Source organism: Lagopus muta, chromosome 7 (genome assembly GCF_023343835.1).
Source record: "Lagopus muta isolate bLagMut1 chromosome 7, bLagMut1 primary, whole genome shotgun sequence".
Classification (NCBI taxonomy): domain Eukaryota; kingdom Metazoa; phylum Chordata; class Aves; order Galliformes; family Phasianidae; genus Lagopus; species Lagopus muta.
The window spans coordinates 17,478,398-17,493,046 of NC_064439.1; the positions used below are offsets into that span (position 1 = coordinate 17,478,398).

General features: G+C 34.2%; 1 protein-coding gene across 7 annotated transcripts in view; it reads right to left on the bottom strand.

Moving 5' to 3' along the window:
- ARMC3 (armadillo repeat containing 3) overlaps positions 1-14,649 on the bottom strand; it is a 70,221-nt gene that overhangs the window by 37,424 nt on the left and 18,148 nt on the right. For 6 of the 7 annotated variants that reach the window (XM_048951172.1, XM_048951177.1, XM_048951178.1 and 3 more), the window contains 6 exons: positions 14,078-14,146; positions 13,588-13,763; positions 12,121-12,315; positions 11,145-11,328; positions 5,934-6,086; positions 5,702-5,807 (listed from right to left, as the gene is read on the bottom strand). In XM_048951172.1, the coding sequence (XP_048807129.1) occupies positions 5,702-5,807; positions 5,934-6,086; positions 11,145-11,328; positions 12,121-12,315; positions 13,588-13,763; positions 14,078-14,146 (883 nt within the window). The remainder of the gene's footprint in view (positions 1-5,701; positions 5,808-5,933; positions 6,087-11,144; positions 11,329-12,120; positions 12,316-13,587; positions 13,764-14,077; positions 14,147-14,649) is intronic. The other variant, XM_048951176.1, reaches the window with a different exon arrangement.

Genomic DNA, 14,649 nt, shown 5'->3' on the forward strand with positions numbered 1-14,649 from the left:
AGAAAATATATATGTAAAAGTATCAATGGATTTGTCAGAAATTTACTCCAACTCTCTACCTCCTTTAATTCATAGGAAGTACAATTCATCTCAGTGAGTACCACTGAATGTGACTGCAGGGACACTTCAGAGGACTCTTGCATCCTCATGAGACTTAGGATACAGTACATGAAATTTGTGTTAGACATGAATACTTTACACTGGACTCTGATTTCAATTTAACTCCTGATAGCAACACAGTTAAAATAAAATGACAACTAGTAAAACACTTTTCTTCCACAGGGGGAAAAAAAAAAAAAAAAGAGTTGGGCAAAATGCAGCTATAGTGTCTGGGTCTGTAGATTCGATATCCACACATTCACAAGTCTAAGAAAGAACAGCAGGTGGTTGTATGAAACATTTTGCACCTATCAGTGGAAGATAATTTAGGGTACAGTCCATGAGCTGTGTACCAGTCAAATGATGTGATAAATAATGACGCTAAAGTCATAGTGCAAACCCATTTCTGCATGACATCACAGCATTAGGCTTTGATTCAGCTTTTTTGACAAGAAAGAAATCTACCATAAAAAATGTTGAAGTTTTCAATCAAAACAATATGTAACTTGTACAGAAAAGCTTGTACAGGTAATAACCATCCTGTCTTTTCTGTTTAGAAAGTCCCCATCACACTACAGATATACAGCAAGAGAACATCAAAACAGGAATTTATTCATGGCATGAGTTAGCTGGTTGTATTTGTACAGAGCTCAGCAGAACAGGCACTAATGTGAAAAATAGAAACACAAATCACAAAACTCTCCTTTTCACGGCTGAGATGTATCTCAAAAATATAATTTTGTCACTAGGGGTCAGTGTTAAAACATATTACCTTTATTCAATACAGCTAGTGGAATTCCATTGTTGATTTCCTCCTTCCAAACTTATGTTAAACAATGAAAATACAAAAGCTGTACTGCGGATTATTACCCGCATCTGTTTTTAAATTTAGCATTCATATACTACGATTTTTTTCATATCGATTCTCAGAAATTAACACATGCATTCATGTAAATATATTATCTCAGGGAATTCTGGCTCTTCAATTTTCATCTGTTTATGGGAATTAGGTTCCACTGACAGTCTTGAAAGAGAAAATTTATGACTCTTTTCCATTTGCTAATAGGACAGATTGCTATCTAATGATATTAATACCTAATGGCAATAATCATTACTTCTTAATGATAATAACAAGATCTGAAACATAAAAAAATTCGAGAGTCTTTCAATCTGTTCCTTGACAGCCAAACTCTTCTAAAAAAATAATAAAACCTCCTGTGGACAATGAAAATCTCTTCTTAAGAAGATGAGAGACTCTCACTACAGGTGAGCACTATCCACACAGAGGACTAAGGACATATTTTGAATCATTAGATCAGAACATGAGTTACAGTTGGAATAGATGCAACATTGGTTTAAGTCAAAGGAGAAACACATTTTCTCCTCACTGGGCACTGCCTATAAGCCATGATTTCCCAGCCTAGCTTCCTGTTCTCAATCTACTCACAAATCACGGAAATCTTCATGCATATCACAAAGCACATATCCAGATTCCGTAATAATACCTACAGCTGCCTACATGAACGTAGTTTTCTTGATATAAATAGGTCCAGAGATTCCTCTGAAGAATTCAAGAATTAGAAAATCATAACACCAAGCTTTGCTGATTAACTATCTTGAGTCCGGATAGGATGCTAAGAAATGTGTGGCATGATACGAATTATAAACCCCAGGAGAAATATTTTGCCAGATTGTCAGTCCAAAGGGTACCACAATTTCCTGCAGTTTTTAGTACAGACAAAGAAAATCCATACTTTCCTTTCTTCCCCCAGACCAAACTAACTGAATGCTATAAATTTTGTACTTAAAATAAACAATTTTAGACAAAATTATGGAGGCTGTTAGTTAGTTAGTACAAAGCAGCAAGTTTCAGAGTAGATGTTTTCCTTTAGCGGTAATTCTAGCAGATAACCAGCATCCTGACAGCGCCAGATTTATGAAGGCAGCTATTAGAAATGGCATTTGTGCTAAGACAATACTGAAGGAAATGGCCGGTCAAGTTAACTAATAGCTAACTGGTACATTCGATACCTTATTTCTATTTGTTACTTCTAACGGATATCAGATTTACATTTAACGTGATTAGCTTACCATAAATACGTAAAGAGTAAAAATAATCGGTTATACTTCAAACAGGAAAATGTCGGCAGAAGAGAAAGTAAAACGTTTGCTCTGAAGGCAGGGTTTGTGTAACACTCGTGTTTCTGTCCAATAGATGGCACTGCTGTTTCTTCATTTGTACGTGATTCTTCAATCTGAGCATAACGAACATCATTGAAGTGACTGTACCTACATTTCCTGATGCCTGGACATATCAGAAAAGGACAGATTTCGTGGATTCTATAAAATGGCATTCAGCCATCCATATAACTGTATATGGCTTTCAACAATGCAAGTTAGTGTACTGGATTTCAAAATTTTAAATGGATGCAAATAGTTGAACATAATTTTTTTTCTTCCCAGAAGCAGGGAAACAGAAACCAATTCTGGCATATATCACAAGTGTGGTCTTGGAGCAATGCACACAGTAACAATCCCAGGCCTTTTTTCTTTTCTTTTTCTTTCTTTTTTTTTTTTTTTTTTTTTTTTTTTTTTTAATACCATATGCTAGAATAAATACATGAGATTCTAAACTGCAGAATACTTCAAATCTTTGAAATTTTATTTTTATTTGCCAAGTGTTTTCTGTTTCACAAAGACCTTATAATCAATATACAGAACAACTAAAATTCCATCCTACTTTATGATAAAATTCTAATAAAATTATAATCTGAGGATATCAGTTTTTGAATTAATGAGGCATTTGACTATTTTTTTTTTAATGTGCTACTGAAGCTACGTGCTAATGTGCTACACATCAGCTATGCAGCAAAAGGTTGAACGATGGAATACACTAGAAGTTACAGTAATTTTTATGTATTCTAGTGGAGATCATCCTGAAAATCCATGTTCTCCAGTAAAATTGTTAGTATTGGACTCTTCTGCTCTAGACCTTTTGTTAAAATACTATGTGGGCTGGTGTCATTGATCAGTTTATTTATTTTTGCCAAATAACAGTTGCTTGGGGACTGACATAAAATGACAACATAGTCTCTGTCCCATACATGGTGAACAGGTGTTCTAATTACAAAAGCTCTACCATATTTGACACCTTTATTAGCTGTCTCAGTTGAGAAAGAAAGGATTGATTGGGCAGGAGTGCAGAACTAGCCTTTCATTGCTGTGGGGAAGCACCTAGAGGTCAAGGTTAATACATATTAGTGGGGAGCAGTATTGCCCATTGCCTATGCTGCTCTTCTGTTATTAATCAATGGAAGACTATCCTAATAAGACAGCTATTGTTGGAGCCTCAAGTACACATATTGTTTTAACTTGTATTTTCTCCCATATTATAAGGAAAGTAACTTTTCTTCATCAAATATTCCTAAAAACAACGATTCTCCAGAAAAAAAAAGTGTTTTGTCTACTGTTTGCATTCTCTTAATATATATTGTACACGATGAATGGGCGAGGTACACATCCTTCAATCAACGTAACACAGTCATAAAAATAAATACAGCAGAACACAAGTATGTATGTTCAACAAGAACAAATTTTGTGATCTGGCTGGATGGTAGATAGTGAAAACACATTTATAGTAAATAGTTTTCTGCTGCAGCCATTTTCTTGTGCTTTCCCTGCAAGGTCTTCCTGATACTACTAGCTTTATGATTTAATGTTCTTTGAGGGTTTTTAACAGGAATCTAATACATAGCCAATAAAAGAGCACTAGTCTCATTAGTCCAATTTGGGACCTGAATATTGTCAACATAATTATACACCAAGGTCACATCATTTAAAAGTATATCAGCATCTTCATTATATATACACTTACTTTCAGTGATTTACAAGATAGACACACAAAATATTCTGGAATGAATAATATGAGTACGGTAACCCAATCTGCAATGCATTTTTTCCAAACTACTTTTTTTTCCTCAGTTATGTGAATGTAGAATAAGTATGGGCCAGGCAGTCGGTCAGTGAGCTGGAACTATACCAATTCCTGTCAGCTGAGGGTTCAATTCTATATATTCATTTGTAGATCCCGGTCGCACTTGGAGCCATCTATGACTTATTAATGGTTTTGATTTAGAAAAGAAGCTTTGAAGTAATTATATAGTCACATGGCATTCATCCAATATACATATTTAATGTAAATTATTGCTTCCTGATTTCCACAGAAGACCTGTGATTAGATTATCTGGTGCTTCCATATTGTAGTTGGAGCTGGATAGCAAGGAGAGAGAAGTATATGCAAACCACCTTTACAATTTCCTGACTGCCCAGCAGGAAAAAAAAAAAAAAAAACAGCCTCAATTATAATTCAGAGGAACAGAGACAGCTACTTCCCTGCCTGAATTCTCAGAGAACTGTTCTAGCAGTTGAGCTAAACAATGTCATGACTATCTCCCTGGCAAAAGACATTGACCAAGTTGGCAAAAGCTGTTATACCAACTCAAAACTCTCCAGAGATTCCTTTTTCACAATGTGAAACCTCAAAGGGTTGCACTACGAAAAACAGCTGTAGCAGAGCTGAGAGCTTGACCCCTGGACTCCAGTACTGTGCTCTTTTTATGTGTGTATGACTCCCACTGACACCAAGTGAAGTCATGCACATGAGGAGAGCAGAAAATCAGACAAAAAAAATCTACTATGTGAATCTGAAAACAGAATATTATTCCCTTGTGTCAAATTACAACTTCATCTGGCAACATTAAGTGAATACTGGTGACTATTAGAGCTGAATCAATAAATTGAAACAAATAATTTATTTGGTGCATTATTTTACTTTTTCACTTCAAAGAATGGTTGTGAATGGATTACAACTTCCTTGAGTATATTCCAGGAAACTTTTAAGGAATTTTATTTTATGGTTTGTTGGTTACATGTGATTGCTCATATATGTCAGACTGCTCTGTTTCTTCTCCTTGAACAGAAATTTTAATAGAGTTGGGATAACAGAACTCTGCAACTGACAGTAGAATTTAGTTGGTACAATTATGTTGGAACTTACAGTCAACTAACCAACCGTCGTTAATTACTTTAGATACTGACAGTACACTTCTAGAGAATGCACTATGAGCATTCTTTATAACTTGGGAAGCAATAGAAAACAGAATGACAGTGCCAATATTAGAATATGAGTGTCAACTGTCACAAATCAGTAAAAAAAACTGCTTGAGCAATCACATTTTAAAAGATAACTTACTGAGAGTGAATTTTGAAAAAAATACCCCACATTAAATTTCTTAAGGTTATGAGGCATATTTTTGTCATATGCTCTTTCCAAAACATGACCTATACCTCTGCTTTCATTCCATCTGCTTCATACCTCTCTGTGATAGAGCAAACATTAGCAAGGATAGCATAACATTTGTAAACCTGATGAGAACCAACCAATTCCAGATGACTCATGAGCACCACAGAAGGCCTTACAGGCTAATTCAAGAGTCCTGCTTTGTAGGATAAGGACAAGATGAGACATTCATTAAAAATCCAAACATTATCATTTGCATTCAGATTAGTGTTTTAAATAATGATTTGGTTGCTGCAGACTCACCTTGCATTACTAGGACTGGCTGTTGTCAAATTGGCTAATGCTATGACTGCAGCTTCTTTTACCTCTTCATCATCACTGCTTAGCAACTGCACTAGCTGGGGAATCCCTTAAAAATAAACAATTGTATATATATGAACATTTAAGTAAACCACGACAATCCAACAAGATCATCTACAAAATTACGTTCCTTACAGAAGGAAAACCACAGATTCTCATTTCCCACCTTACTTACCCTGGAGTCCAAACACACGTTTGCTAGCCAAATTCTCACACATGGCAGAAATAGCTTGGGAAGCAGCAACTTTAACTCCATCATCATCAATTTCCAAAAGATTTATGAGACAGTTCTCAACATTTTCCTCATTTAAGATTTTTCTATTTTCAGCTTTAAACAAAAAAAGAACAATAATATTAACCTGCATTCATTTTACCAATCAGTGAGAGGACAGGAATTTGATTACATACACTTCTTCCTATAAAACACTTGCTTTTGATATCATGGAAATGAGAACATTTTGCTAACAGACACACTAGCAATTAAGAAATGCTCGCAAAGGACATGATCCAAAACCCATTAGACTTCAGTGAATTCTGAATGAAGTCCAAGAGATGTCTATTAAATACAGCTTTAAACACACACAGCCTACATAACAGAAAGCAAACTTTGATAGCTATAAGTTCCACGCAATGCTACAGGTTTGATTAATAGAGATTTTTTCCATTCAGTAGATTTACTTTGGTTAATGTTGACAAAGATCAAACGTATCCACAGGAGTCTGACAAGCATGCTAAAAGCCTCATTCATTCCAGAATGGATTAGATCAAAAGTCTGGAGGAAAGGTCCAAACATTCTCTTCTGGGTATTTGTTAGAAAATGCCCTGAGTTAAAACTTTCTTACAAGAGCATTGAACAGCATATAAATCCTACAGTTACAAGGGTCAGTAAACATTTAACCATACACATAATCTGAAGTAGATAATTACATTCCTGAAGTAATAGTTAAATGGTAAAATTTTAAAATGTATCAAAGAAATTCAGGAGCCATGAAGTCCATGTGCACATTTAGAAACTGCACTCATACCTGCTAATTTTTTAAGGGATCAATGTCTCCATATGGCCTGTTGTCTAATGAAAATTTAGAAGGAAAAACAAACAGAAAAAAAGAAAGAAAAATAGTGGAAGTATTCTTTTAAATAAAACTAAGTCTATGGTGAATGGATGCTAACAAATCTAAGTCCACAAGCCCAAAGGAAAAACAATGTGATTAAAAACTTGCTTGTGAAAAAAATTGGCTCAATGCATGTACTTTAAAAGGCTGTTTTTTCCTCTCTAGCTCAATTTTAACTGCTTTCAGAATCATCAGAGATATTTAATTGAAGTCACGAAGATGCAACAGACAAAACTGAGAGAATTTCAAGCATCTGCAGAACTTTGGCCACAACCCTGATGTGTATCAGCAAGCTCTCAAGAGAGGACCTTAATTGGGATTACAGACCATTCTGACAAGTAATCAAGTATGCTGCTGGCCTGTTGCTTGCCAAAGCAGTCCATAATCCCTAATAATGACCTCTAGAGGTTCTTCACGCCTCAGTAATTTGGTTCTTGTACAGTGAGTTACTTAGTACTATACAGATTTTTTACAATTATTCTTGCTTTTAAAAAATACTATGGTAATGGGAAACACTGTAACACTTTAAAGATAATTTGTCTATATGATACGAAAATAATTCATTTGAATGGATGAAAACAATGGCTTAAGGTATTTTAAGCAGAATACAGAACTTTTCAAGGATGTAGACAAACAGATTTTGAAACTACTGTAAGAATTATGCACCTATATTTAGCTAGCTAGCTAAATAGATGAAAATTATTAAGATTTTAAGACTCAGGTGCCAATTCTACTTCAGAATATTTTATACTGACCTTCTCTCTGTTTGGACACTCTGTTCCCTTTGGTTTTTACAACAGAAAGAATATAGAGCTAAATAGCACCCTGTCTTTAAGCATTTCTCACGTTCAATGCCAACATTTACAGTGATGAATCACTTGATCCCTAAGTCATTTGAATGCATTTATTTAATGCTAAGTAAAATAGTTAGGCACATCCAACCAGAAGAGCCTGGAGTACTAACACTTCTGTCCAGCATTTCATGAATTGACTCCATTACAAGCTAACTTGTTTTTAAGTGTATTTTCCTGTTTCTTACTGTAAAGTCGTGATCAAAGAGTCCCACTGACTATCCATTCACCTCACACTGTCAATATTGGAATTAGCTATATCAATTTCAAATGGAAAAAGTTAACATTAGCTACTATGATGAACTCCCACTGACCTTGAGTTGAGAAAATATATATAAATGAAAACTCATATTATAAAACATCATATGTTAATTGGGCTACAGAACACATTTAATAAGCTCCCTTCAGAAAGAATTGCATTTAGATATATGTCAAGAACTTGGAGAGCTTCAAACCAATAGTTCGTCAGAGTGAAGCTAAACTTGAGTGATCACAGTCACCAGTTTCTCCATGTACTCTCCACAGCATTTTGCTATTGTGGTGTGTCAGAGGAAAGTCAGGCACTCCTTAATCAACAATCCATACAACCTGCTTACAGACATTCAGTAATTGACAGCATTAAACTATATTTTGCAAGGTGACTGCATTATTTGCTGGGCAAGGAAGGAATCACAATAAAATTTACCACTATAAATCTCAGTATGCAAAGCAGAACTGTTGATAGGTTAACACATTTTAAATTTAAGATAACATTGCAGAACAAAACTAATTTTCAGTGTCAAAGGGATAATCATGTACAGAAATGCAATCAATTTAGACTCAAACAGAGTAGCATCTTGAAGATACTACTTAGGATTGAACATAGTGTTTGTAGCATGTAGGATATTCTGATAGAGAGAATAACTCCAAAGTGATTAAGCCTGTCTTACAACATCAAGAACAGCAACCAAAAGTTACAGGAATCCTTTCTAAATGGCTGATAGGCGCACAAAACAAAACTGTTTGCTATGATCACATCAGGAAAAAACAAATCATTTCAAAAAACAGACACTACTGTATGCACAGCCAATAAGATTTTTTAAAATGTCATGCAATATCCTAGAAGTACAGTTTTTCATTTAATGAAGATCAGTCTTTTCCCTCAAGTATGCAAGAAATATTCATAAAATGCAATCAATTATCAAACTTGAAAAATGGGGGCTTCTCTATAGCTACTGTTAGTATAATGAAAAAGCCATATAAGAACTTAAGAGTTACGTTTTACCATATTGGATTTACAATGAATCAAGTATTAGCACAGTAAAAATTAGAGCTGCTGTTTAGACTGGCCTTTTGGTTTATTTACAACCATGATCCAAACAGGAAAAAAAAAGAAAAAAAAAGAAAAAACCCACCATCTGCATATTGGGATAAATATTTGCTTTCTTTTTGCTTTTACGGTATTCTTTTAGATAGCCTCAGTGCATCACTTTTCTTTCCACTGGAAGGCTGACTTTAAACCTCAAAAGCTCAAGGTATTTGAAATAAATTCAATATTTCTGGGGGTCATGCTGAACAGCAACTGGATTGTGTTCATACTGCACCGCTACATGTTGTCCTTTATCTAACTGGTTGTCACCAAAACTCTGCAGCTTGGAAGAAAATATTTTAAATCTTCTGATCTATTTTCCCAGCTTGCTCCATCCATACCAACTGTCATAGGCTGAAGAAGAGAGCAAACCTTTATAATGAAACCACGCTGACTCCATTTGTAAAGATATATGACAAGAAGATGCATCTTTGCTGACGGTAACATTCAATGATATAAGATCATATGCCACACTGCAATATATTATGTGTACTTCTTGCCACCACACTTTAAAAATGTGTTCAGACATGCTTCTACTAACAGCTGCTAAAATATTAGGCCACAAAAACTGAAAAAGGAGTGAAAGAGGGAGAAGGCTATGCTTATTTGAAAATAAATATGGAAAAGGATGAAGATGCGATAGAAAGTAGTAGGAGCAAATATAAATCTGCTTAGCATACTACTTACAAGACTGTCACAGGACTATAAAAATGATACTGACAGTCCTAAGTAGCATAATAAAATAACAATGCTGGAAAAATACACAAAGAAAACACTGGCATAAGAAGATTCCTTCCTATCTTTGATATCTAAACATTAAAGAAAATAATTTTTTGTGATTTGCAAAGCTTCCAGCAGATAAAGATAAAAGCATACTGAAACACAATACTAGGAAAGGTAGATTCTACTCTTTTTATATATAATTTACAATCCACATAATTACAAATATTCAGGAAGTCAAACTAAGGAAGGTGAGAAAAGAATTGGAAAGAGAAGATGAAGAAGAAAGGAGGTCTGAACTGTAAAAAGGAGAGATAATTTTAGCTGTGTATTAAATCAGATATTTGTAAAATACACATAAATTAAAACCATAACTTAATGAAATGATAGAAATATAAATATTCAACTTCTGCAGTCATTGTTACTGTTACAAAAATCCCTTGATAAAATTTACAGAAGATAGAAGTATATTTCTTACACTGCATTTTCTTACATAGCAGTACTATGCATAAATTTCAACTCAGAAACCAACGTAAGGAAGGAAATTCAAAAGCAGATTTATTTAAAAAGAATCACTGTGGGCAAAAAAGTGATGAGTGCGTACTACCTAATTCAGCATTCCTTGGTGAATTATAGAAAAGTCTATAAAAAAAACATAGGATGAGTAATTATAAAGAGATTACAATGAAACCATTTAACTCTGCTGAAACTATTAATCTGCAAGCCATTCAAAATGTTTTTTTCATGTCCTCATTAAAGGAATTTGTACTTGAAACTGAATCATGGAATTATGGAAAAGTTCTTTAAAATCACAAATACCCATCAACATCATGCCCACTAAACTGAGTCCCTAACATCCAGAGACAGTGACTCCATTTTCCTGGACAGCCTGTTCCAATGCATTACCATTATTTTCTGAGATTTTTTTTCCTAATATCCAATATCTTGATATCCTAAAATCCAATTGCCTGACGTTTAGATGAGCAGTTGCATACAAGGGGAACTGAGCTTACAGCTACGTCTTAATTGATATCAATGAGAAGTCAGGTCAGTAGAGGTGCTTTAAGATGCAAGTTGCCTGGTATCACTGAACAAAAGACAAAAGCCATACTTTCAGATCTACATATTTTTTCATATTTTCCTGTTTGAAGACAGCATTTTGCAAGAACACATTACATTTAAAAATAAGTTAATCTTAAAATAAGTTAATCTTTAAATGTATACATATATATCTGAACATTACCCAATGTTCTTGCAAAAGTACTGTCTTCAACCAGGGACGATCACCTTATTCTGGATAAAAATTTACTTTATAAACAAATTCACATACATAATTTTTTTTAAAAGTCACATACAATCACAAGCTGCTTTGGCAATTGCCTTTGCTGCATTCTTCTGAATATCAGGAACAGTAGAGACTCCAACAAATGAAAGTAGCTTTTTAAGGCCTCCTGTCTGCCGAATCAATTGCATAGTATGCACATCTTCAAGACAATTTCCCAGCACAGCAAGAGCTTCCACATGTAGATCGTTGAACTCCTAGTGAGGAAAAAAGCCCAGACAAATATCCTTAAAACCACAATTAAAATATCTCTGGCTTTTAACTTCGGAGGATAATTGTCATAACTTTCTCTTGGACTGTTTGCTTATAGTACAAATCATATCTTTTCATTTTTGTATCTTTTGTATACATACTTTCTTTGATGTGCTTTAGGACGCAGCTTATTAAAAACTCTAAAAAAACCCAAATTGTTTCTCATTTATACCTAAGTGGGTTAGGCAAATATTCAGAAAGGATCTGACATCTTAGAATTCCAAAAACTTCACAAATTTCTCTATGCATTATATTTCTCCTGGTGACTGACATGTGAAGTCAAGAAGCACTACAGTGAGTGTCATAATAACATAAACAATGGCATTTCCAAGGAAGGAAATTATATTTAAAGGTATGGATATCAAAGGAAAGTCAGCAAGCAAAGTCAGTATTCAAACTGCAAGTTTGCATCTAATAAAGATTTTAGAGAAAACATCATATGAAAAAGTATATGGCAAATCTGTCTGATATTTACAACCATTTGAGAAAGAACAGCAAACATAAAAGAGTATCATAAATAAGGCAATAAAACAAACACAAACATTTTTTTTTAATCCCTTTGTTTTTTATAGCAAGCTGGGCATCCTTGCTTATTTTGTTTCCATTATAGCTAGCTCCAAGTAAGGAGCTATTTCTTCTGTTATCTTTCTTCCATAACATGAACAATATTTCTCATTAGTCACACAAACATTAGCAGCAAAGGAACAAAAAAAACTTGTGTGGCAAGTAAACTATACATTGGTTTCCAGTATCTTCAGAAGACAATCTAATCCTTGATTTTCTCCCAGTATTATCCTTGTTTCTCTGTCTTTGCTAATTACTTCCAAGGTTTTAAGGGCTAGCAACTGAATAACAGGATATTCAGATTTCAGTAGATCCAGCAACGGTGGAATTACATTCAGTTCACAAACAGCAGCACGGCTCTGAAAATCCTGTAGTAAAATATTCAACAAGGAATGTTAGCAATAGAGAATAAAGCAGTACAGTAATTCCTGAATTTACAGAAAGAACACCAAAAATCTAATTTCAAAAATACAAAAAGGAATCAATACTTAAGAACCTGCATTTCTAAAGACTTCTCTTTTTGTCCAAGAACCAAATTTAGTACAAGCTCCCCCACATTACATTAAAATCCACATTTTTTGTGCTACTGAGGTATACATTACAATATTTAGCTCTAGCTAAAGAAGCCAGTTTACTCTTGGTTGTGCCATGCTTATCTCAACATACTTGTTTTTTAAGAAAGTTTTAAAAATTTAGTTTCATAATTTTTATTTATTTCAATGAGAGGAAAAATACTTTTCCCACTACGCTGTGGTTGCCTGGTTACATCTTTTCCTTCAATAATTATAAAACAATGATTAAAATTTTTGAATTTAAACAATATATATACTGCCTAATAAAAAGAAAGTAGTAGATTATATTAAAATAGAAAAAATATAAATAAATTACAATTTGCTTTTAAATAGCTCACTGCACATGTGCAGCATGCAATTATCCTTATCAATATAAGCAAGCACCAGGTGCAGTTATCCAGATATACCCTGCAACAAAGACAGCAAGATAGTAAAAATGTGATTCTGAATAGACATGCTCTGATGCCCCAAAAGAGATAGAGTTATAAACGGAATCCATTATTGAACTGATTCGCTTAAGCTTTGCAGGAGAACTGACATACAAATGCACCATTCTTTTGCTAAGCAGCACATGGATGACATCAGTGCTGAGTGTGAAAGTAGCCAATAATGAATCTATCCCTCTAGTATGGAAAGTAGCTGTTGACAGCATCCACCTATCATCAGAAAGATGTTCACAAGCGTAACTATGGACTTACTGGCCAAAACAAGGCATAATGAAATCACTAATACAGTTCTAGAATTATTCCAACCTTTTAGATAGACTGGTTATAACTCTCATTACCAAGACTACTATTTTCCAAATAAGAAAATAAATACATATTTAATTGAAAACATCTGAATCTGATTCTGATCTCACATTGCTGTACAGCATGCATAATTGCATTAAGTTGGACATAAGTATGGTCAAATCAGCAATATTCACAGTTCATGCAACAACTGAAGTTTTCAGTTGTTCCCACTGATGAGAGTAAAGGAACCAAATATTTTTAAATTGCTGACCCCACAGGGAAATGCTCATCTGCCTCTGTAATTTTTTTTTTTTCCCCCTAAATCAATAAACTTTACCTGTACCAGGAGATAAATACATTCAACTGAGTTCTTCGTAACATCAGGGTCAGGACTACTTAGTAGACTTATAAGTGGTTCTAATCCACCTTGCTCAAATATTTGTACTTTAGTAGTATATTCAACAGCCATATGTGCCAGACACAGAGTAGCAAATTCATGAATAACCACATCTTCTATAAGAAAAAAAAATTTTGTTCAAGTTTATTCAGCACAGTACATGGTCACAAATCTGTGGTTTACGATATAGTAAAAAAATAAACAAATATTAGCTGTTAATTGCATCTCAATTCTCCATAAACACGTTGCTCTACCTGTACAGCATAAAACATTACCCAATGAATAACTGATCTCTGCCTATAAAAGCGATCATCTATTTAATATGTATTATGGCAAATCATAAGAGAAGAATTTTATTAAACTGCTTGGTCAAATAGCAATAGCAAATGCTTTTTGAGAGTATTTTTGCACAAGGAATACTGGAAGTTACCTTCTGGTACCAGGTGTGACAGAAGTGAACTTGTGACATCCAGTTCCCTCAGTAACTTCTTGACATCATCTACAATGAAATAAATTTGTGAGGTCTTTCATCTGGCAAGCAAGTAAAAAAAACAGATTCTGCTCCAAGGGAAATGTACTTAAGGTTACTCCACGAGTGACAAAAAGACCTGATTGAGACTGACATGTAACCAAAGTTAAACAAAGAAAACGGGCCCAGAAAACACACAGGAGATTTTAAAGTACCACATGACATTCTTTGTTATTTTGTAGATGAAAAGTTCCTCGATACTTGCCACTAAAAATACTTGCACCTAGGAGGTTCTTGCTATACATTACATAGTTTTAGTTGTCAAGTTACACGTGAATAGATAAAATATTTTTGCTTACAGTAATCAAACTAAAAACAATCCATCCTTTATTTAATTTTCAAGCCATCACTACCTGTTTTTCTGCGTAAGGTCCAATGCAACATTAGATTGTGGTTAATACATCTAATAATGGTACTGCTATACTAGATACGCAAGTTTGCCATAACAGAAATGTTTGAGAGATGTCTGAGAT